We start from the raw sequence: 25,022 nt of genomic DNA on the forward strand, positions 1-25,022 counted from the left end.
TGGCCAAAAAAATTTCTCATGCAACAGAATTTTTCTTTGAACCGTTCAAGAATAATGTAAAGTCCTTAAGATTTCGTTGTTCGTCATAGAAAGCCAAAGGCTGATGTTTTGGCTTCTATTGCCATCGCTTGCCACTGGTAATCTTTTTCTAATACTTTTGTTATAGGGGCTTCTCATTAAAAACTCCAAAGGTTTCCTCACCCATGCATATCTTGCAATTAGGTTTCATGCAACTTACTTCATAATATAAAAGGGTAAAAAGTTCTGTTGTCGTGTGTGTGTGTGTGTGTGTGTGTGTGTGTGTGTGAGAGAGAGAGAGAGAGAGAGAGAGAGAGAGAGAGGGATCCCAAAAAAGGCTCAGCCAGCATGAAGAGGTGCATAAAAAGGGTGGCCGTCTGTGCTGCCTGAGAAATACGAAGGGAGGTCTCTTGGGATTGTTCCTACGACGTTAAAAAATCTCTCTTCTTCTTCTTCTAGACGACATGACACACATTCCACACTTAAGCCATTAAAATACATGCTGAGGTTGCAAGGAAAGATGTATTAGAAAAAAAAGTGTACAATCCCTTAGTGGTACACACATACACCATATGTGGCTTACTTGTAGAAGCTGAAGCGATGAGAGAGGCCTAAAACAACAGCATGGCTGATATTTTATTATGACACCATACAAAGAGTGGCAAGTATAAAATGCCTGCAAAGTAAGGCTTTTCGTGTAAAACAGCAAAGAGTCGACTGAGCTATATACAAACAACTTAACAACGTACAGTGTAGCTTCGAACCCCATTAATGTGTACAATCATTGATCCACTAAATCATTATGAGTAACTGAGCAGTCTTCATGGCAGACTAACGACGCCAGTTGCAAAAATTACTCCATATTACCTCAGCTATGTCATTTTTTGGAAGTCAAGCTTAGGGATTGACCATAACTTTGAATACTTTGTTCTTGAATCCTCCGAAAGTAGAGTGTCGGAATCACTGTCGCTGCTTGAGGATGATCCAGATGTTAACTCCTCCAGCAGAAACTGCGCGACCTGAAAATAACCAAATCATTGTGTTTTGAACTGCCTGTTGAAATAGCAAGCAACCAAGAAACACTCACTGTCAAAAAGAGCCATATTGATGGTTGCATGCAGAAAAGTGGCTCCCTATCACCCACACACCAACGGGCAAGTTGAGAGGAGAAACAAGACACTATACTCTTCATTAACAAAAACTGTGGAGGATAATAGAGAAACTTTGGAACAAAAACTACACAGTGTGATGTGATCCTACTGAATGGCTTACAATGGCTTACAAAAACAAGCGTGGGGAACATCTTTGACATTGTTTATGGTCTCAATGTAGCCTTGCCAATTGAGTTTTTAATGTGGATGTCAAGCACAGTCTTGCCTCTACAGGAGGTTAAAACAAAATGGTAAAACCCCTCACATACGACACAGATAGCCAAAGCGTCACAAGCTCGTGATGTGGCACAAGAAGGCTTAGGGTTTTTTTACCCAAACCTCCATCTTGAAGATCATGACTGAGGGGCCTAACACCCAAGATGAAGAGAACCTGACCAACTTGAAGATCATGGCCAAGAGGCCTAAACCCTAAAGAAGTACCCAACTCTAAATCGCGTAAATGAAGACGTGGCATTGCCGTATGGACAACCCCTAAAATTGCTCACTTGACGGTGGCAGGCTGTACAGGTTTCCGTAAAACGCAGAAGCTGCTGCAAGCCTCATGGGCGGTAGATTTTGGACTCAACATTTTCAGAAGAAATAGCTTTTGACTTCAGGGCTTTTAGGGAGGCCAAGGACCTTTACATATGTAAGTCGAGGTCTCTCTCTGGCATTCCACCTTACAAGGCAGTAGAGCAGATCCCCCACAGATGTACCTTGTTGAAGCAATACAAAGAAATACCGATAGGGGCACTAGAGTTTTGGGTCCAGCACTCTAGGAGTGGAACTCTACCACTTCGTGTCTCTCACGTGGATTCTCTCTCTTATTGTTCCATTGTTTTCAAGTGCTAAAAGCAATTGGCACGTGGTGCCATCCCGTTACAATGGTATCAGAGCTTCAGGCGTCTGAGCATGCTAGTCCTTCCAAGCACAGACAAAGCAAGATGGAACTTTCTGGATTCTACAAAGTACTTGCAGATCCTCCTTGACGAATTCCACGACATACTCTCGAGGCACCCGTAGCAGAGCCTCCCGATCCAGTAAAGCTTTCAACAATTTCTGAACTATATGTTGCCACCTCTATTGCCTCAAGCTGTTCCTCCTCCGGCACCAGAAAGCACAAGGGCCTCCTCTCGACAACCTACACAGTCCTCTATTCCGATCGGAGTTTTTAGGAACATGGTTCAACCACATGATTTCTACCCGCTCCAACCGCCCTTTGCCACCATCGCATCAGCCAAAGGATGTCAAGGATAGTGGATCTGCAGTAATTTTCGCCTGAACGGTAGAAAGAAAGTCTTCCAGTTCTTGCAAAAGTTTGACAATATCGAGGGTTTGGGGGGGGGGGGGAGGGAATGGGGCTGCAGGGGAGAGCGTGAAGGGGGCGGGCAGGGCTGCAGAGAGCGCGGGGCAGGAGGGAGCGCAAGGGGGGCAGGGCGTGGGTGCAGAGAGCGTGAGGAGGGGGGAGCACGGTTGTTCTCGTCCGACGGACGGAATGAGGCATCCGGTGGCGTCCCGTCCAGTGTGGCATCCGATCCGTCCAGTGGTTTTTTGCCCGTTTGACCACTCAACGATCAGTTTGACTGATTTGAGAACTTTTGACTACGCTTTCTTTTGGGAGGTTTTTGGGTTGCCTTTTGGCATAGGATCCCTCCCACCTAGCCTAGGATCCCCCCCCCCCACATGCCTTGAGCCCCATCTCTCTCTCTCTCTCATTGCTTTGGACCTTGGTCCTTCAACCTTGGATTCCATTAGGCTCCTTTCTCTCCCTCTCTCTCTCTCTCATTGCTTTGGTCCTTCACCTTGGATTCCATTAGGCTCCTCTCTCTCTCTCTCTCTCTCTCTCTCTCTCTCTCTCTCTCTCTCTCTCTCTCTCTCTCTCTCTCTCTCTCTCTCTCTCTCTCTCTCTCTCTCTCTCTCTCTCTCTCTCTCTCTCTCTCTCTCTCTATTTGACCTCCGAGGACGATAATAAAATCTCTCTCTCTCTCTCTCTCTCTCTCTCTCTCTCTCTCTCTCTCTCTCTCTCTCTCTCTCTCTCTCTCTCTCTCAGGACTGGGAGAGCATACGATCATGATGGTTTAGTGGCTGAGCATTTCACGCATGCCAAAGATCTACTAGCAGAGCTTCTAGCAGTGATGTTTAACCGTACCATGTGTGAGGGCTTGCCTGATACTTGGAGCCTATCTACTATTGTACCTATCTTCAAGTCGGGAGACTCTATGGAGCCTGGGAATTATCGCACTATCATGATTGGACACACATTGGCACGGTTGTACGCATCTATTCTTGAGCAGCAGCTGAGTAGATGGGCAGAGAGGGAGGGGATACGCGCAGCCGGGCAGGCAGGGTTCAGGAGGGGTTTTTTTACTCTTGACCATATCTTGACACTCAGAGCCATCATTGAGGAGGGTAGATCGCGTGGGAGACGGATCTATTGTAGCTTTGTGGATTTCCGCAAAGCATTTGACACAGTGCCTAGAGCTAGATTGATGTGCAGATTACAGCAGATGGGAGTACCCACAGAGCTCATTTGGGGGGTCATGGCATTATACAGGTCAATAGTGGGGCAGGTACGCACCTCAGAGGGTCTATCCACACCGATTCACTCCACTATTGGGGTGAAGCAGGGCTGCCCGCTCTCTCCTACTCTATTTGGTATGTATGTGGATGAGGTTTCTGACTACATTGAGAGAGATGGTGATAGAGGTGCACAATTGGCAGGGACATGGATTCAATTATTCTTATATGCTGATGATATTGTGTTGATCTCCGACTCTCCGGAGGGGATGCAACGTCACTTGGATGCTTTGAATAGGTTTGCTCAGGAAAGTGGTTTGTCCGTCAACCTTGGTAAAACCAAGGTCATGGTATTTAATACCACCCCACAGTGGCTCAGGAGGTCAGCGCCAGCATTCACATACGGCCAAGAGATTGTGGAGTATACAGATGCGTACACTTACCTCGGAGTGGTTTTTAGTGGGCCAGCATTTACATTGAGGAGGGCAGCAGAGACTAGACTAACCAGAGCCCATGCAGCATTGGGTAGATTGGAAAGGATGTGTTCACAGGTTCAGTTTCAGGAGCCTCGGACGAAGCTCTGGCTCTTTGACACTCTTGTGGCTTCTGCATTGCTTTATGGAGCTGAGATCTGGGGACCTTCATTAGATCATCACGGGAGGACAGGCCGCAGTGATGGATGGGGGGACATGGAGAAGCCTCTGGTCTCTATGATCTCGCGGCTCATTAGAGCCAAGGCCTCAGTACCACGTGCTATTGTTTGAGCAGAGCTAGCTGCCCCCCCACTAGTGGTTGAGGCACTCACCAGATCGGTCTCCTTCATACACCGCATGTGGGAACTTCCCAGAGACAGATATGCCCGCCTTGCACTTGAGTCCTCTCGACAGTTAGCCATGCAAGGAGATACAGCATGCTGGTATGGGGAGATGACATCATGGTTTCAGGCGCATGGGTTCAGCATAGACAAATTGCCTCCCTTCCAGTACTCACTGGATGCACCCTCTCTGACTCTTACACAATCCGAGATCACCAGGCTCATCCGCCAGGACTTGACTCAGCTAGACACCAGGAGGACATGGATACAGCCAGCACAGGAGCTGGGCACGAAGATGGCTTTCTACAGAGAGCATCTCCTCCAGCTTACGGTTGATGGTTTTGTGACGAGGCCCAGATACATGGACACCCACTTGTCTCATGGGATACGATGTGCTATCGGCCAAATACGTACATCTTCACACCAGCTGCGGATCGAGACTGGGAGATACAGCGGAGTACCAGCAGAGGCCAGGACATGCCCCCTGTGTGACATCGAGCCTGAGACAGAGTTGCACTACACATGCCACTGCCCCGTCTACTACGAGATACGAGGCCGCTTCCATTGCTTGAGAGGGCTTTGGACCATTCTCCAGAGTCATGCAATACGAGGATCAAAGATGCTTGGGTTTGTTTTTGCTCGAGCTACGCAGACACAGAGAGAGCCTGATGAGAGGAGAGGCTAGCCAGTCCCAGAGACAGATCACAGATTTCTTTAGAGCTGCCACTGGACACCCGGAGGAGTTACTACCACAGCAGAGCTCGTCGTCTCACACCAGAGGCACACTGATCGACCGCTGGGAAGATCCAGACACCCACGACTACAGAGGACTACACAGCATCGGCGAAGGCTGCATCAAAGGATTCGGATCACTTTGGCTCGACATGCACGACGCCCGGTCAGACTATTGACCATGGAGGAGATTGATGAGATCCGCCAGCGACCGATGCTGGATCTCTTGTGATCTAGCTATCCTAGCTAGCTGCTGTTCACACCTAGTAGTTTAGGATTCCATAGTATTTTATTGTGGCATTTGTCATTTCATTTTTGTCATTGTTGTCATCTTGTTACTCTGACTCTGACTTTGTATCAGATCCACCACATTGTAACTTTCTGGTCTCATAGGTCACTTTGGCCTTTTGAAGACGTTAATATAACATTTCATTTCATTTCATTTCTCTCTATTGAGAGGGCATAGACAGAGACATAGAGACTCTTTATTGAGAGGGCATAGACAGAGACAGTCCCAGAGACGCATCTCAGATTTCTTCAGTCCGAGTACCACAGAGGCAGGGGGGACACCACCATCACAGAGCTCGGTGGGACAGAGGCAAGGGGGACACCACCATCACAGAGCTCGATTCCCACCCATACACACACCACCGGTACTCTCATTGACCAAGCTATAGAGTTGGGGAGATTGAGACAACCGCGACTAAGGAGAGGAGCCACGCAGCACCGGTGGAGATTGCGGTAGAGAATCCACAAGATTCTAGCACGACACCCAAAGTGTCATCAGGATAGGCTTCATGCTACTGCTATACTGTATCATGGTGACACTTATCCCCACTTTGTACCTTTGTGGCATGATACCATTGCTCAGCCTACCAGCCACCCATGTAATCAGTTGGTCTCATAGGTCATTTAGGCCTTTTGTAGACGTTAAAATCTCTCTCTCTCTCTCTCTCTCTCTCTCTCTCTCTCTCTCTCTCTCTCTCTCTCTCTCTCTCTCTCTCTCTCTCTCTCTCTCTCTCTTTTTGTGTGTGTCTGTGAACCTTAGGTAAAAGTCCTAGGTTTGGATCGAACAATACCCACAACAGACATAAATGGAATAGCATGCAATGAATGCAAATAATGGTGGGGTATCCTATTAGGGACAGCCAATCAATGCCTTTGTTAATAATGACCGGTGGCCAAATCCACAACCAACGGTCTTGGGACTAATGGCCAAAGCCAACTAAATTAGTAGAAGGCATCTAGAAGGTAAGCCCGTAAGAAGTAATCAATGAAAATTCAAATCTAGGGCTTGAGCTTTATCATTTGAATGCTCTACTAGTTGAACTTTGAATAGCATAATGATGGGAAAAAAATCCACTATACATACCCATCAATCATTGAAATACCTGAATAGGTGCCAATGGTTTCAACTTGCGATGCCCGCTTCCACAAAAACAACAGAATGGCATACACTTGAGTCTATCCTCCAACCAAATAGGTCGAGCACAGGACATACAAAATGCTCTGTTGGACGCATAGAACCACGAAGGATTCCCTGTTCAGCCAATTTGAAAAATTTGGTACAAAGAGGAGAATATAAGATTACTTTGATGTTCACAAATGAAAATAGGGATGTGTATATGCATGTATCTACGTGCATGATGAGCACATTTGATTTAAGCATTATTGAATCCATCCTAAGCTTGTCTACCGTTGTTGATTTGAGATCAAAGAAAAGCACACTTCTATGGATGATACAAGTTTGACTTGTTCTAGAAAAGAAAGGAATGGGTGAAACGAGCTGGACCCTCTAAAATAGCTGGTAAAACTGAAACTAACTTCAAACACAATAATTTAACAGAACTTGAACCTTCAAAACACCTGTGCACTGAGACATGACGGGTGGAGTTCCCCTCTAGCATGAATAGACCCCTGAACTAAGCATCCCCGGTGATATTGTTTATTTGATTATGAAGCAATATGAAACCGGCAAGTCATCTAACAAGGCGATTAAACCTTCAGCAATACTGAACTGACCTGAAAACAGCAAATTGAATTTGAAATAAGACTGTAGAAAGGAGACATAGAGTGGCAGGCCATAGAGTTCCACTCTCAGAAGCACTTGCCCCTCAAGTAGGCTGCATTTGTGATTATTTTCCTCTTATTGATGACTATCGTGGTTACAACTATTCCGAATGATCACACTCACAATCTGATACAATGTCGAGTCACAATCTGAGAACTAATGGCACCCTGACCTCTCTCTTAAAATTTTCGGCGCTTGGCCCCAAAAGCGTAGAAAACCCCCATTTCGGAGCTAATTGAATTGAAAATTCCGTTTCCATAGTCCATTTCTCGTTTCTTTTGGGTCGTTTCCTAACAAATTTCCAGAGGTTGCATACAAAATATAACTATACGAAGCCATTATTAGTCCGTTCCATTGCAAAGAGCAGGCAGTTTCCGCCTTAGATGGCCTTGTCGGTCTCGTTTCCGTTTCCGTTTTCGTTTCCCGTTCCATGCAACTATGCCCAAAAGCATTTTACGAAGGTGCTAAAAGCACATAAACGAAGCATAGAGAGAGAGAGAGAGAGAGAGAGAGAGAGAGAGAGAGAGAGAGAGAGAGAGAGAGAGAGAGATGAAATGAAATGTAATATTAACGTCTTCAAAAGGCCAAAAGGACCTATGAGACCAAAAGGTTACATGTGGTGAATCTATTACCAGGTCTGGGTACAAAAAGTACAAAGAACTGAAAAGAAAATAGTGGGTAGGGGTGGAGAGAGAGAAATGAAATGTTATATTAATGTTATATTAGAGAGAGAGAGAGAGAGAGAGAGAGAGAGAGAGAGAGAGAGAGAGAGAGAAATGAAATGAAATGTTATATTAACGTCTTCAAAAGACCAAAATGACCTATGAGACCAGAGCGTTACAATGTGGTGGATCTAATACAAAGTCAGAATAACAAAATGAAATGACAAAATGATGAAATATAAATGCTTTGAAATCAAAAGCTGGTAGGTGTGACCTAAGCAGCTAGTCAGGATAGCTAAATCACAAGTCACAAGAGATCCAGCATTGGTCGCTGGCGGATCTCATCAATCCCCTCCATGGTCAGCAGTCTGATGATTGGGCATCGTATGTCGGGCCAAAGTGATCCGGATCCTCTGATGTAGCCTCCGTCGATGCTGTGTACAGTCGTGGGCGTCTGGATCTCCCCAATTCAGTCGCTCGGTCGATCAGTGTGCCTCTGGTGTGAGGCGACAAGGTCTGTTGCGGTAGTAGCTCCCCCGGGTGTCCAGTGTCTGCTCTAAAGAAGTTTGTGATGTGTCTTTGAGACTGGCTGGCCTCTCCTCTCAGCAGGCTCTCTCTATGTCTGACTCTCTATGTAGTGTTGTCAAGAGAGGATTGATACTCTCAGCTTAAGTGCAAGAAGAGATAGTAGTCTATTGCTATTTACTGCTACTTACATTTCCGTGAAATAAAACTATAAGCAGAAAGAAAGTAACGACCAGAAGTGGATCTCCTAGTGCAACACAATCAGCCCAATCCAAATGGTTATACATGACAAGAGTATCACCACACACAGAGGTACTACTATAGACAATAGTGCCACAAAGAAAATGAAGCACTTAATGCCACAAAGATAATGGAGTACTTGCATAGCTACGTGCCAGTAACAGCGATGAAGATGACTAGAAAACTGACTTAAAATACTCATAACCTAAGAGAGATCGGGTCAAGACTCAAGTGTTAGCCAAACAGAGAAGAGAGCCAAAAGTGGCCTATACCCCAAACCATCTAGCTTTGGTGTATTACCATCTTCAGACAACTCAAATAATGATGCATAGGAAAAGATAAGAGGAGAGCGAAGTTCCATGCCACACTTGCTTGAGAAATTTCGGAACATACTTCTAATGCATGAAAAAACCGAAGGAAACTGCCATACTCCCCATTCAAAAAATAGCACAATTACATTATCCAAGGTCAGGCATAGCAAATATAGACTTTAATCAAAAACTCACCCAACTAACAAGGTCCTCATCTAAGCCTAAGAGTAGTATCATCCCTATACTGGACGGATGCAAATTTCACAATCCACAAGAAGCACAAGAGGTTAAGATTTTAACATGGATGGGTTCAAACTCCCTGTAAAAGCCAAGTATTGTGATCCTTGCCCTCTTGTAATTCTTTTTGGTTTGACCTCCATGGCTCAAGTTGAGCATGGAGGTTATGTATGGGGTGGTTGGTGCTAATTTAATTTAACTCTCTCCGTTTGGAGAGAGTACTACTAAAATAAAGATAAAAATTTAACAAAATCGATTTTAAGATGGAAATGATAAGGCTCAAAATGTAGATAGTTGATTTTGAATGCCGCTACCTTCTACTCTCATGAGCTCCAGAACTTCATATCAAGACACCCTCACGAGTTGTAATCATCATTTATACACTTTATCTATGTAATTAGTGACTACCTACCAAAAAACATTTTTAATCAAGGCCAAAAAGAGACTCCTATTTTTCATTAGCAAAAAGGGAACCCAACTCAATAGCCTTGCCCTTTGGGCAAGCCAAAAAAGAACATAACCCACCGAGGGTGGAAGCTAAGGTCAGAAAGGATTGAAGAGCAGCCAGATTTAAGCACATGCACACAGAAATAAACAAGGAAGAATTAGAATGTCCAAGGGCTCTACCAATGCTCAAGAACATTAAAGTAATGATTTAGACAACAACAACATACAGTCAAAGTAAATCAGCACTTGAGACATAAGACTTTTAGACACCACCAGTATTTACAAGCATGGCTTTGCAAGCATAATAAACCAATGTAGTAAAAAGAAGAGAATCACATACTACTGGCCGTTTCCTTGAAGCGAACCCTCCAACTAATTGGTTGATTGCGATCTGCTTGTAGTCCTTGGTCAATCCCAAGACGTTTTTCCGAAATAAAGTTCTTGAAACTGACGTTAAAGAGTTTCTTCCAAATCAACTCGTCACTTGCTGCTGTGTTCCAGAACCTGTACATAGAAACCAGTGGTTGTAGTCACACGTCATTAAGACCAAAAATGACCAGCTTTATAAAGCATGGGCAACCTGCAAACAGTAGCAGCCCCAGCTAATGAGCGTGCATCCAAATGCCCAAAGATGACTATGAGAATGTCCTTTGCAAGGTCACCGAACCCTAAAACCACCAAGAGATTTGAATGATAATATATTCAAAACAAGCTTTCAAACTAATACCAAAATGTCAATACAATTAAAAAGACGGTCTCCAACATACCACAACTTTCACTCTCTACGGCCTTGTTATGTCTCCGATGTGTAACGGCAGCATGCTTGAACTCACTGCCCACTTGAATCTTCCTTTGCCGCGGAAGTACATTCTCCGCAGCCTGCACTAGCTTTGTGACAGCCAACAAGTGTAGACTTGTTTCCAACCTGCAGCATGATTGAGGATAATGTAGAGACTTGATTCTTCAGCTGGCATAGATTCTTTCTGTGCTTAAATCATGAATATACAGTAGGCTGACTGCAGGCTCAAGCAACAAGACTTTATTCTACAGTCAGGCAACATGTATCCAGGCGCAAACTTGTCTCCAAGGCTGGGTTTAATGGAATAACTTGCATATGCTTTGCCAACATCTCATTAATATGAATGCCACTATCGACAGCAAAATCGACCTATGTCCCAGCACTTGAGGTAGTTTCACGCCAAATAACGTAGTCCAACAAAAGCTTAGGAATTAAATTTTATCTACAGTTGCAATTTGATTTGGTTCCAGCAAACTCTTGATGGAAATAAATACAGTTCTGAATGATAATGTCATCTCAACAAATAGGGACTTCCATAAGAAGTGGTGGACAGTATTTGGCATTTGACTATATTTTTGGAATCTTACACATTTTCACTAAACAAAAAATAAAGACATCACACTAATCAGGTGAGACAACACCTCCAGTTAGAAAGTACGAGAGATTCGATGCCCCCTATGCCCTTTCCGACTCGTGCGCGGAAGTTGGCTTGCCTCATCAGATGCTGCCCGCGACCAGGTTCCCGTCTGCCTTCCATAACAAGTGATGGACAGTATTTGGCATTTTGACTGTATTTTTGGAATCTCACACATTTTCACTAAACAAACGATAAAGACATCACACTAATCAGGTGAGACAACACCTCAAGTTAGAAAATACAAGAGATTCAATGCCGCCTATGCTCTTTCCGACTCGTGCGCCGAAGTTGGCTTGCCTCATCAGATGCTGCCCACAACCAGGTTCGCGTCTGCACTGGAAAGTTTCTTCCTTCAGTCCTATGCAACCTGCCAACGTTTGCCTTGTCTGCTATTTTCTTTTTTACGCAGGTTTCTAATTTCCGTTCCTTGTCTGTTATGCGGGTTGTATGTTTTGGTTGCGTGTGGTTTTTTCTGGATCTGTCCTGCTTGTTTTAAGTTGCACCTAGCTTGCATGTTTGTTGTGTGAGACTGCTTGGCTCTGGTTCTCGACAAATATACTCAGTTTGCATATCTTGCCGTAAACTGTCCTTGATAGGTACAACAACGTCGGCTTCGCCTAATTTTTCTTTAAGGCAGCTGACATGAAACACTAGATGTACACTAACATCCGAAGGAAGAGCAAGTTTAAAGGCAACTTGGCTAATTTTCTTCGTGATCAAAAATGGACCACAATATCTAGTTGAAAGCTTATAATGCTTTCCCGTTCACACAGTCTTGGAATCCTTGGGTATCTTCAGAATCCAGATAGACCCATTGTCCCACCTCTAGAGTCCTTGGAGATCTCTTTTGATTAGCATAAGTAGTGACTACTGCCCTTATGCTATCCTTGGCCAATTCGAGCATTTCTTGTATATCATGTAAGAAACCTCAAGCTTGGCGATCCTTGACTTTCTCCAGGCCAATAGCAATAGGGGATTTAGGGTCAAATCCATACATCAGCATGAATGGGCTAACTCCAATAGTAGAATGCTTGCTACTTTGTAGGCCAACTCTAATTGTGGAAGATACCTTTCCCAATCAGACTGCCTGTGAGAGACGTAAGCTCTCAACATGTCCTCTAATGTCTCATTCATCCTCTCAGTCTGTCAGTCGGACTCGGGATAATCAGAGGACAACATACTCAACTTCGTGCGAAGTTGAGCAAACACATCTTGCCAAAATCGCGAGAACTTGGTTTCTCGATCACTGGTGATATCCTCTGGCAGACCATACAACTTGTAAAGCTGATCGACAAATAAAACCGACAACTCGTATGGCTTTCTACTGCGACTTCATTGGTATAAACTCTCTCATTTTTGTAAGTCTATCGACCACAACCCAAATGGCATCATTGCCCCGACTAGTATTTGGCAAACCAACGATGAAATCCATAGAAATACTCTGCCACTTGGCATCTCGTATTGCAAATGGATGTAGCAAGCCAGCTTTCTTGAGGCGCTTTGCCTTATTAATCGGACACTAAGTGCATCTTTTCGCATAGCTCTCTATGTAAGAGCGCATCCTGAGGTTGTATTTATGTGGAGTTAACTTAGTGATCGAGCTCGCTGCTGCCCACGCTCCCCCTGCACACGCACCTACAGTCCCCCTCTCGCCATCGCTCACACCCCCCCCCCCCCCCCCCCCCTTCCTCCTCCCTCGCGCTGCCCTGCCCACGCACTGTCCAACCCGCCCTGCCCTGCCCTGCCCGTGTGTGGTCCAACCAGCCTGCACGCTGTCCCATATCCATCCAGTCCGCCCCCCCCACCCCACCCCACCCCCCTGCTCACCACCATCCCCGTCCCCCCCCCCCCTGCTTGTGACTGTTTTCAGTGCACCAGCACTCGCGCCTTTGCCTCTACCGTTCGCCTTCTACCTCTCTTCTATCAGCAGCAGACACAGAATGGCGGCCCCTGCTCCACCTCAGAGGGACTCTACAGAAGCCCCCTCGCCCAACACCACGGAGCCGACCCTTTGACTTGCTCTCACCAGAAGAGCAAGCAAGCTTGATTACCAAGGTGGAACGCTTGCGAGCCACCTCGGTCATCTGCAAGATCATTGGTACTCGGCCCAATCGAGGTGAGGTTCGAGATTTTCTTCAAGCCCGTCTAATCTCCGCCTGATATGGGCAAGATCATTGATGTCCAGATTCTCGGGAGAGAGTACTACCAGGTAGAGTTTGAGTCTCAAGAGATGACGGCCAAGGTGATATCGATGAGCCCGCTCGGCATCCGAGCAGCTCAAGCTTACTTCAGACGCTGGCATCATGGTTTTGACCCTTCTACAGATGTGCTTGAGGAGGAGGTCGACTTACCTATCTCAGTTTGCTTCCCAGGCCTGAGAAGAGTATATCTCCCGTTACTCCCCAAGATTGGTTCCATGATTGGGACTGTTCTGGAGTCACCGCGCACTGTAGCTTCAGTTGCGGCCAAGGCCGCAGGTTTGCCTACTATGCGGGTTCTTGTTCGAGACACACACTCACTCCCGAAGGTGATACTTCTGCCTCATGTGAGTGGGGATTAAATCGGATAGAGTGTGGAATACTCAGGTCTCCCGTTGTAACAAACTGCTAACAAGTCAAAGCCTAAAGAATGGAGCCAACTTACAGATGTGGCCGAGGGGCCTAAACTGTCTCAAAGTGATGACGTGGCTGCCCGAGAGCAGAAACCCTAACCCTAATTTCTACCAAAAACCCTAACTGCTGAAACCCTAATTCTGGAAACCCTAACCCTAAAACTGCAAAAACCCTAACCCTAACCCTAAGGGCAGCAGGCAGATTTCTGAAATTTGTGTTGGCTGATGACGTGGCAAGCTGTACGGATTTCCGTGATTATGCTGGCAGCTCTTTGGCTTTGCTTTTGGACCAAATGCTTTTAAGTTTGAAGGCTTTTTACTGTAAACTGCTTTTTAGGCCAAGGGCCTTACCGAAAGGGGCGCCAAGGTTTGGGGCCAATACTCTCTTGGTTGGAATTCCGCCACTCCGTGTCACATGTCGTCTCTCTCTCTCAGTTCAATTGTTGTTGAAGTGCTAAAAGTTTGTTCAGTCTGTTCTTTTCTATTGGCACGTGGTGCCCGTCTTGTGACACCCGCATCAGTGCTTCATTTGCAGATAGATGGGCCACGCAGGCTGGTACTTCGACAAAGGCCAACGATCAGAAAGCTCACGGTTGACAATTGTAACAAACTTGGACATCCCAAGTCAAGATTCTACCACGACACAGCAGAGATTCACTTCAAAACAATTCACAATTCACACTTGAGTCAACACGGCCCGGCGTAGTTCCGTGCCTAGAGATAATGGCCCCAAAGACTGGCGCCCTTTTCGGTATTTCTTTTTGTATTAATCTGTGTTCAAAGTCCAAGAGAGTGGGTAGGTGCTCACTCTCAGACTCTGCGTCCAGATGACCTAAGAAGTGAGGCCCTGCCCACTTATTTATTGTTACAAGGGATGCCCAAGAGTAGAGCCCCAAAATCAAAAGCTTCTTACCCAAAAGCATTGAACCCAAAAGCTTTAGAAATTAAAGCATTCAAGCCTCAAAAGCATCCCAACGCCTAGGAATTCCGTACGACTCTGTCAGCATAAAAAACGGAAATTCGTACAGTTGTCCGTACGCCTTCCACGTCATCATGTCAGTGAATTTTGCGCCGAAAAATCCGAAAATCCGTATTGTGGCCATGTCAACCTGCCACGTGTCAGTGTGTGTCTGGGATCTACTGCCATGTCATCATTTTGTGATATAGCCCCCTCTTGAAAGCATTGTAATCGCCCTCGATTACGCCTGCAAAACAGACAGAGGCCATAAACTGTCTTAGCAGACACTGACTGTTAGTACCGACGCACTAGGAACAACACATCTAGCACATGTACCAATCGACAGTCACATCACTTGACATCACAGGACATCACATGACAAATCACATTCAAAAATCATTCCAAATCTCAGACCATGATTAATCGCCAACGTATTTAGCAATCGCATCTAGATCCAATCGGGATCTCACAGATGCCCAATTAACTAATCCATATTGCAATCATGTCTATAGAGATTTATGAGACGGAAATGCGCAGTCATTTCGTCTATCAGTACCTGCACTTAAACAAGTCAAGTACAAATCAATCAGTATCATTTTCATTATCGGGAATTCCAGTTATGATAAAAAGCATTGTGAATTCTCCAAGTATCGGGCAGCTTCAATCTAAAGGAGGCATCATTTATCTTCTTTTATCTAGAAAGGTCCATAGTATCTCATGCTAAGCTTTGGAAAAAGCCGCTCCTTTCCCTTTTTCTTTCTTAGGCGTGCCTTCTCAAAACGTAAGAGCACCCAATCGTTCTCCTTTAATTTCAAATTGCGACGATGTCGATCTGCTGCCTTTTTGTGTCTTTCTTGAGATTTCTCTAAAGCCTCCTGGACCTTGGCAAAAGCAGTGTCCAAGTCCTTCGTGTACTGGTCAGCTTCAAAAATCTCATCTTTTGTGCTTAAGAAGGGTGGAACCTTCGGAGCACCTTCAATAATCTCCAATGGCACCTTCCCCATCGAAGAGTGAATCGTGTTATTGTAGGAAAATTCCACCAAAGGCAAAAACTTTTCCCATTGAGTCTTCTGATCCGAAATGTAAGACTTCAATAAATCCAGTACGAATGAATTTGCAATCTCAGATTTCCCATCTCTCTGCGGGTGGAAAGATGACCAGAACTGAAACCGTGTGCCAATATTCTCCCAAATACCCTTCCAAAACAAACTCGTGAATCGGGGATCTCTGTCACGGACAATTGTCTCACGCATGCCATGTAATCTGAATATCTGGGCAATTGAACAGTCTCGCTAAATGATCCGGCTTGATTGTTTTCTTCACTAGAATGAAACGAGTGCTTACTAAATATGTCAATAACAGTCCAAATACCATCGTGCCCACTTTGTGTCTTCGGGAGATCAAAAATGAAATCTATAGCAATACTTTCCAAAGGGCGGGTGGGAACAACGTCACCATGAAACGCGTTTCGACGGTAGGACATGTGAAACGTTTCGGGCCTTGAAACGTTTCGCTCACCAAGTGAAACACAAGCCGTTTCACTAACAACAAGTTACCATAGTTTTAGTTTCAAAGTTGCTAAACGCACGTTTCGGTCTCACGTTTCATTGTGCTCTCGTTTTGGATTGAGACGTTTCGTGTTGAAACGCTGCATTTCAGGGTGAAACGTTTCGCGGTTACGCTGGCTGGGAATGGGTAAAGGCTGTAACAATCCCTTTGCTTTATGTCTGTCAAACTTGACCTTCTCGCATACCAAGCATCTGCGTACAAAATCATCCACGTCCTTCTTGAGTTTCAGCCAAAAGAAGTATCGCTTCATACCTTTCAAGGTGGTGTCAATGCCGCGGTGACCCGTAAATGGTGGACAATGGCATTCGGTTAGAACCTTTTCCCTCAACGGCTGTGTAACGCACAACATCGTTTTCTTCATCAAGTAGCCATCCCGAATGGAATATCCCACTACTACCTCCCCATATTTTGTATTCGCCCAAATACATCTGCAAAATCTGGATCTGTGGCGTATTGATCAACCATATCCACGAAGCTTCTATGATGTATCGCGGAAATAGCCAAGAACAATGGCTTCCGGGACAAAGCATCTACCACCAAGTTCTTTTGTCCTTGCACGTGGACAATCTGGAAGTGAAACTGTGACAAGATGTTAACCCACCGCGTCTGCTTTTCTGATAGTTGCTTCTGTGACAAGAAGTAGCGTAAACTCTGATGATCTATGAAGACCATAAAATCGGCTCCGAGTAGGTAATGTCGCCACTGAGTAAGATCATGGATAACTGCCAAAAGATCTTTCTCATATATCTGTGCTGTCAATTCCGGTCTTAAAAACAATCGGCTCTCATAGGCAATGACATTGCCTTCTTGCATTAAGACCGCACCCAGACTACGACCACAAGCATCACAATATACTTCGAATGACTTCTGCAAATCCGGCAAAGTCAAAACTAGTCTTGTAGTCAATTTCTCTTTCAATGTCTGAAAGGCAGTCACCTCTATGGGTCCCCACGAGAAAGGGACTCCTTTCTATGTCAAGATATGCAAACGGGAAGCAACCTCTACAAACTTTCATGAACCGCCGGTAGTAAGAACATAAGCCCAAGAAGCTTCTAACTTCATGGACATTCTTCAAATTGCAATGCCTGAAAGACCTGTAGCAGATGTTCTCTATGTTCTGCCTCATCCTTGGAGAAGACAATAATGTCATCAAAGAAAGTGCCAAAAAAAGATCTGTACTCTCTGAAAATCTTGTCCATCATTCGGTTAAAGGTCGCTGGAGCATTGGTAAGGCCAACAGGCATCACCAAAAATTCAAAAAAACTGAAGGTCGTCCGAAAAGCTGTCTTGTAGACATCTCCCGACGCGATTCAGATCTGATGATATCCGCTCTTCAAATCGATCCTGCTGAAACAAGAGGATCCCTATAGTCGGTCAAGAATATCATCGATCCTCCAAACCGGAAATCTGTTCTTGACGGTAATTTTATTGAGCGCTCTATAATCAATGCACATTCTCCAAGATCCGTCTTTCTTCAAAACCAACAACACCGGAGAGCAGTATTGTGAAGTACTTGGCTAGATAAGACCCTTTTCCAAGAGGTCTTTCACTTGGTTCATAATCTCTTCATTCTGGGCTTCGCTCACACGGTAAGGTGGCCAGTTCGGTGGTGTGCTTCTGGGTATCAGATTAATGGTATGATCCTCAAGACAAGCTGGTGGCAACTCGCCTAGTAGGCCCTCAGAAAAGCAATCAGCATAAGTGTGGAGAAAATCTTGGCGTTCGTTATCAAGTTCAGACATATTTGTCCTATATTCATCATTCAACTCTTTCAAAAAGATCGAGTAAACAAACAGGCTGAATTTCATTAATTTCGAAACGGCCTAAGCCGATACACTAGGGACAGACTCGCCCTTAAGTTTCACATCAAGTACAATGTTTCGGCCCTTTTCAATAGTCAATGTCGCTTTCTTTGCCAGATAATCGACCACGGCGTTGTTCTTATGGTACCAAGGGCCTCCTAGGAGGACATCACAACCTTCCAAGGGCATTATGTAGAAGTCCTCATGTCCCAAATACCCCTGACAATGCAACCGAAGTTTGACAATGATAAGTGTAATGGCCACGTCCCTGTCAGGTGCCGTTAGAACTGCCTCTGCTTGTGGTCCCATCCGATCGAGTGTAATCTCGAGCCGCGCCGCCAATTCACGTGAAATGAAGTTGGCCTTGGCTCCTCCATCAAACAAAATCAGGGCTTCTTGATCTTTCACTTTACCCCCGGCTCGGCAAAGTTCTGTACTTTCATCAATCGTGCTTGGGTCAGTACCCATGCAATCTGGAACCAGTCTTGCTTTCATCTTGCCTTTTCGTCCACGTTTCCCAGCTGCTTTTGAACTCTCTGGCCTCTCTTCATTCTGTTCTTGCTGTGCCTTTTTAGGGCACTTCGCGAAGACGTGTCCATGTTCCCCGCATCCAAAACACTTCCCCTCTTTGATGTAGTTGGCTCTCTCTCGAAGAGTGAGCCGGGGTCGTGAATCCTTATCTTCCTTTTCTTGGAGGCTCTCCTTCTTTCTACTTTCATTATTAGAAGTATGTTCGGTTCTCTGAGTCACGATCTCATCTGTGGGGTAAGTCAGATTGCCTAAATGTACGGCAAAACCCCGTTTCACATGACCCATCAATTCTTAAATAGAATCTGACTTTTGTTCTAAGCAGTGATCTCGGATCTCTGTAGGAAGTCCGCAGCAAAACCGCTCAATCTGTTCTTTAAACAAGATCTTCTTAAATGAAGAAGCTGGTAGAAAAGAGCTCCAAAATCTCTCGCAATACTTACGCATCCAGAGAATCTCTCTTGGTCATCTGAAGATGATTCCAAGCAGTTCATATATCTCGTTCGTACTCCCGAGTCAGCCAAGAAGAAATAAAAAGCCTTTTGAATTTCAGCCATTTAACTGGCGCTTCCTTGTTCAGTAAAAGGGTAGACCACCATGTGCGAGCATTTCCCTTGAAGAAAGAGGTAGCCCTCCGAATCTTGGAGTGCTCTGAGTAATGCCCTCCAGAGAAAGCTATGTCAAATTGTTGTATGAAGGCCAAAGTCCTCGAAGCATCTCGGAATTCAGAAAAAGTGTCAACCTTAATTGATTGTCCACCTTCTTTGAATTCTCTAACTTTCTTCAAGGAAGTCATACAGGTTGGCTTTGTCGAAATGCTTCTTCTTTGCGTAAAATCTGTGATCGTCGAAGTCCAAACTATCTGAGGACGAGTCCTCCGTAGAACTGTCAAAAATTGGGCGAAACTTAGGCTTCTTTGCCTTTTTCTTGCCCTTTCCGAAGCTTTTCTTTTTGCTTCGCTTTTTCCCTTTCCTGTTTTCTTCGCTCGGGTCAGAAGAGCTAGAAGAACTGTCAGAAGAAGAAGAAGAAGAAGAAGAACTCGATACTCCGTCAAATCGCACACGCTTCTTCTGCTTTCTTGCCGAGGCAAAAATAGATTGACGACCCAAATAACCCGGGAAGTCGGTTCCTTTCTTCTGCTTTTTGTCGTGCTTTTTGGCTTTGTTGTTCGTGTCAAAAAGCTGACTAATCCGTGCATCAAACACCTCTTCCAATTCTTGTTCCGTAAACATCCACGGAGCAGGAGGTTTTGTCGCGTCGTCAACCAATTTTCAACGTTCCATCTCTTCAATCTCTGCTTGAGTAGGCCGAGGTAGGCCTTACTCTTCGTGCGAATCTTCTTCATGATCTCTTCCCGCATCTTCAGATGCAGAAGAAGTCGATTGTTCTCTGTTAGAATCCAGAAGGATCGGATTTCCTAGTAGAAGAGAAATCGGCCGTGCTCTGATAACATTGTAACAAACTTGGACACCCCAAGTCAAGATTCTACCGCGACACAGAAAAGATTCACTTCAAAACAGTTCACAATTCACACTTGATTCGACACGGCCCGACGGAGTTTCGTGCCTAGAGATATTGGCCCCAAAGAATAGCACCCCTTTCGGTATTTATTTTTGTATTAAAACGTGTTCAAAGTACAAGAGAGTGGGAGGGTTCTCACTCTCAGACTCTGCATCCAGATGCTCTGGGAAGTGAGGACCCTGCCCACTTATTTATAAGTTACAAGGAATGCCCAAAAGCAGAGCCCCAAAAGCTTCTCAACTCAAAAGCTTCTAAAATAAAGCAGAAGTCAAAAAGCTTCCAAAAAGTCAATAATTCTCAGCCAGCACAAAAGCAAGACTTTCGTACAGCTATCCTCTTTTTGCGCCGCAAATCATGGAAATTCCGTACAGGTGCCACGTCAGCCTGTCAGCGGGAATCACGCCGAAAAATGTGGAGCTGCCGTACTAGTTCAACAGAAGAACATGAAACATTTTTACGAAATTCAATGGCAGAAGTATCAAGCAAATGGTACACATTGGTAAAAGTCAACATCAGAAGACTTTGTATCCTTAAAACATTTCCAAAGCAGTAACAATCAATATTGCAAAACCATTATTTACAGAAATCTGATTACAAAGTAAAACGGATACATGAGGCACGTCTTGTTTAACAAAAACAAGAGAGTGATGTATGTAGTCTGTATACAACATGTCCTGTTTATCATAAAACCATGGAATTTCTAAAATAACATATGCTTTGTCCAGGCGCATGATGTGGAAATCCAGGTTCTCTTTGTAATCAACTGGCTTGAGCGACAAATCAAGAACCATCTGATTCCATACATCCGTATCCTCGCCACGAGCCATCTTCACGCGATACTCATGGTCACCGTCCCGAGTCCGCAGACGCAGTTTCTGCACCAATTTTGCATCCACAAAATAGTGTAAGCTTACATTATCAAGGAGTACGGTCCCATCGTGACCAGATCTTCTCGGGGAAATGGAGAAGATCGTGCTTATCAAACACTTTGGTGCTAAAAGTACAATCACTGCATGAACTATGCGCTAAGTGATGGATTTTGACTTGAATAACATCAGTTACCTAAGATCTTGTGAATCTGAACCGAAGGACAACCTTGTGGTTTCTTGGGCTTCTTCTTGGAACAATCTTTGATTTGGTGACCCGTCTAGCCACATCCGAAGCAAACCCCCTTCTTCATTGCATCAGCAATAGCAACATTCCTACCTTTCTGCTTATATAGGCTCCGTTCTTCAGTGGCTTGACATGTCAACAGTTTGTGACAAGGACTCTCACCGGCTATTTCTGTCGTAGCTTGGAGCCTATATAAGTAGTCCAAGTGTTCCCCCTCATGCTAGTTCTGTCAGCGTTAGCACAAGGAGTCCATGCCGTCGAGAATCTACAAGTAATCGTGTGAAGCCATCATGCGAAGGTCACTTTTTCGTACTTTGTGCGACAGGTAAAGCTTGTGAATACGCTCTACGAGTTGTCGCTTTCGTGTTTGTGCTTTTTGCAGATACTCTATCACGGAGAAGGAGCAAGGAGGTCTCGCCGGCTATGCTTGGGGATTTCGAAAAAGGAATCTGGAATGGTCTACAGAGTTTCACGCTTTGGATGCAGACGGGAAAGGAATTGAGAGCTCGTCTCTCGAAGTTTCCTACATGGCAAGGAATCGATCGTCGAGTCTGAGATTAGAACGGAGGGATTTCTTCGGTTCTTGTGCTTGTAAAAAAAATATCCTGAACAAAGATTTCTCTTTGGGGGGGGGGGGCAACCCATCTTCTGCTCCCCAATACTGTGTCAATCTTCTCTCTCATCTCGTTTGGTTGAAGTCTATTTATTTCAGCTTTTTGATTAATCGTGTGCGCTCCCGTTTGTGGCAATGGTATCAGAGCCACGTTGCCTCTTTTTTTCCTGCAAAGAAAGACAATTCCACGAAGGAACGGAAAGAACCATGACGAGCCACAGGAGAACCTTTGAAGACAAACTTCAGCAAGTACAAGTCTATCTTGCAGAATTGCAAGAGCTTCTCACACTGCCGGCTACCCAGAAGGCTTCAGACGGAATCAAGAAGCCACAAGGAACATATGTTGATGGACGTCAAGAAAATCCTGCCGATGGTAACAACCCGCATGGGGAAAACACGGAAAGAGGTGTTGAAGCGCACAAGGGATCTCTGGATCGAAACAAACGGCCTTCCAAGAGCAAGGGCCAGGAAAAAGAACTCTCTCTCTTGAATGAAAGAGAGGATGTCTCTATCTCTTCTCCATCATACTCTCCTGATTATACTACTATTTCCACTTCTCATATAATATCTAAGCCTTCTTCCAAGAAGAGAACGCCAACAACCACGTAATACTAAATAGAAGCCAAAGTTCGAGATGGATAACCGCAAATGTCACCACAAGATGCGGATTTTCAAATCCGGTGACAATGATGTCAAGTTTGATAATTACACGCGACAGAGAGACATCTCAACACTGTCTTTTATCAGACAATTTGAAGTTGCTTTTGCCAATCAAAACTTTACCGAAAAATCCAAGTTGCGTCGTGTTGGGATGTATCTCAAGGAGACCGCAAGTGTCACAAACTGCTAACGTGTCAAGCCACTAAAGACCCTAGCCGACCTACAGATCCCGATCAAGAGGCCTAAACCCTAAGAGGAGCAGCAACAAAAGAAGCACAAGCAGCAGAATAAGTTTTGCCAGCTTACAAACCCTCGCCAAATGGTGGCAAAAATAATAAAGTTTGTACCAACTTATGGGAATCCATCCAATGGGGCCCAAGTCACTAGAAGTAAAAGCAAAACCCATAAAAGACTTGGCGTAATCAATTGATGGCGTGGCAGATGCAGTACCGACACCCTCACAATTTGCGTTAACATGCTAACGTGGCCCTGTACGGATTTTCGCACCAAATTGCGCTGACAACAGATAATGTGGCAATAGAATTTAGATTTTGGGTGTTGATTTGCCTTTGGGGATCAGATGCTTTTCATGTAGCTGCTTTTGGGCCTAAGGCCTTTAAATAAGACCCATGGGCTCTCTCTCTAGCGCAGTCTCCCCGCGAGAGATGGAGAGCAGAGCCATGGAAGTTGTACCGAGTTTAAGCAATATAAAGAAATATCGAAAGGGGCGCCAAGGTTTGGGGTCAGTGCTCTCTTGCGGTGGAACTCCGTCACTCCTTGTCTCGTGTGTCGTGCACTCTCTCTTAGTTCAATTGTTTAAAGTTTTCTTGTCTGTTCGTTTCGGTTGGCTCGTGGTGCCATACCGTTACAACAAGCAACCGGTGGTTAGCCAAGATTCTGGAAGGTACACAAGCCAAATTTGGACTCAATTTAAATCTGAATTTTATGAACAATTTCTTCCATCTAACTTCGCAAAGGACATCCGGAAGGAATGAGAAGGAACATGAGAAAGTCACAGCTTATGTTGACAAGTATTGGTCGGTTCTTCTAAAAGTTACGCCTTTCATGAAAATTTCCAACAAGGAAAAGATGCGGAAACTTGAAGCAAGCCTTCAACCACTGCTTCGAAAGAGCATGAAGGTGTATCCCCATGATACCCTTCAGCAGAAGATGGGAGTCGGCAATCGTTGTCGAGGATCTACATTCCAATGGTACCCCCGATGGATGGAACACAACACATACCATGCAAGGCAAAGAGCGTTGGACACCATTAAAAGTTCCCGCCCAAGCAATGACAGATCACACCTACTGGCCATGTGTGACACGTGCCTGCAAAAAAATTCTCTGCACCAGCACATGTATCCTTGACTACAAAAGTAGAGCATCCTCAACCACTCAATCAGAGCCTATTGATGGACTTGCATGATAAAAATCAAATATTGCATAAATCGTACAGAATTCTGCTTACTCAGACAGTCGATGAACTGCATAAAGCACATCCTCAAATACAAGAATCTGTAGTTTCTTTGGAGCACTGGCATAGACTCTTTGTAAAATTAACGTGAGCTCCTTGCAAGCCTGTTCGTAGTCAATACTGCATCAAACATTCGCATATGTGAATAAACCACTCTAAGACCAGTGATCCAAAGAAAGAACTCGCGATGTCAAAATGCACACAGAACTTCACTATCGTCATGCATTACATGCATTTAGGAAAGCCAAAATTCATGAACCAGCAGACATCGTCCCAATGGGGAAGACGAGCTTGAACAAATATTTGGTGCGGCATCCTTAAAAGGCCATTAGAGCATACCGTCTTGAAAGGGCAGCCCTTAGTTCAAGTGCTTCGTATCGTTGCTGCATCAGGAGCTTCAATGGCGAAGCGTGCGCCTCATTCACTTTAAATTTCCTACCCTTTACATTTCCTACCATTCGCTCGTAACGTTTAGCGAAATGTTTTTCTGCCTCACTTTAACGAAGATTCCCAAGAAACATTCAAATCTTACTCTCAATATGACAAGAAGAAGGAACACGAGAGAGAGAGAGAGAGAGAGGTCCCTATATACGCAGGGGTGTCCTTAAAGAAAACAAAGCAGGTTGGGTTGCATGTATTATGAGCATAGTGATAGGATATTTGGGTTTAGAATCGACCAGGTTTTGCAATGCATGTTAGTCCTACTCTAATGCATTTTGTTTCAACAACTACAAATCATGAAGCTGCACCTCAAATCCTATGCACTCAATTTCTTGCCTTACCACCTTTAGCATCAGATTTAAAAGTGTTTTGATCTGCCATGTGCACTCTTTAGCACTCAAGATTGTGAAGGATCGAATGAGGTCCAATTTCAGACTTAAACGTTTGGCTCCTTTACCATAAGTCGTGCTTGAATGCTTTTACTACATCATGATTCTCATTTCATAAGAGTCGCATTGCAAGCCTATCAATATGAACCTTTCACAACCAAATGGGTTGCCATAAGGTTGCA

The 25,022-nt window shown here is 44.8% G+C and overlaps 1 protein-coding gene across 2 annotated transcripts; it reads right to left on the bottom strand.

Moving 5' to 3' along the window:
* Window positions 1-630: 630 nt before the first annotated feature.
* LOC147440578 (F-box protein At5g52880-like) lies at window positions 631-24,527 on the bottom strand. Of its 2 annotated transcripts, XM_086530297.1 has the most exons (8): window positions 24,350-24,527; window positions 24,005-24,130; window positions 10,493-10,650; window positions 10,306-10,393; window positions 10,066-10,229; window positions 6,624-6,772; window positions 1,106-1,151; window positions 631-1,037 (listed from the first exon to the last, which is right to left on the bottom strand). In XM_086530297.1, the coding sequence occupies exons 1-8, from the start codon at window positions 24,466-24,468 to the stop codon at window positions 979-981; spliced, it is 909 nt and encodes a 302-aa protein (XP_086386423.1). In that variant the 5' UTR covers window positions 24,469-24,527; the 3' UTR covers window positions 631-978. The 2 variants fall into 2 exon arrangements, with proteins under 2 accessions (XP_086386423.1, XP_086386422.1); XM_086530296.1 differs by lacking the exon at window positions 1,106-1,151 and having other exon boundaries at window positions 24,350-24,519.
* Window positions 24,528-25,022: the final 495 nt, after the last annotated feature.

This window comes from Adiantum capillus-veneris, chromosome 15, assembly GCF_014529385.1.
Source record: "Adiantum capillus-veneris isolate H3 chromosome 15, ASM1452938v2, whole genome shotgun sequence".
Lineage (NCBI taxonomy): Eukaryota > Viridiplantae > Streptophyta > Polypodiopsida > Polypodiales > Pteridaceae > Adiantum > Adiantum capillus-veneris.

Coding starts and splice junctions, on each gene's coding strand:
- LOC147440578 (XM_086530296.1), bottom strand. CDS start 24,468: ATGGTAGGAAATGTAAAGGGTAGGAAATTTAAAGTGAATGAGGCGCAC. Junction 24,131..24,349: donor AGGGCTGCCCTTTCAAGACG/GTATGCTCTAAT, acceptor TGTTTGATGCAG/TATTGACTACGAACAGGCTT. Junction 1,038..6,623: donor AACCATTGGCACCTATTCAG/GTATTTCAATGA, acceptor GGTTATTTTCAG/GTCGCGCAGTTTCTGCTGGA.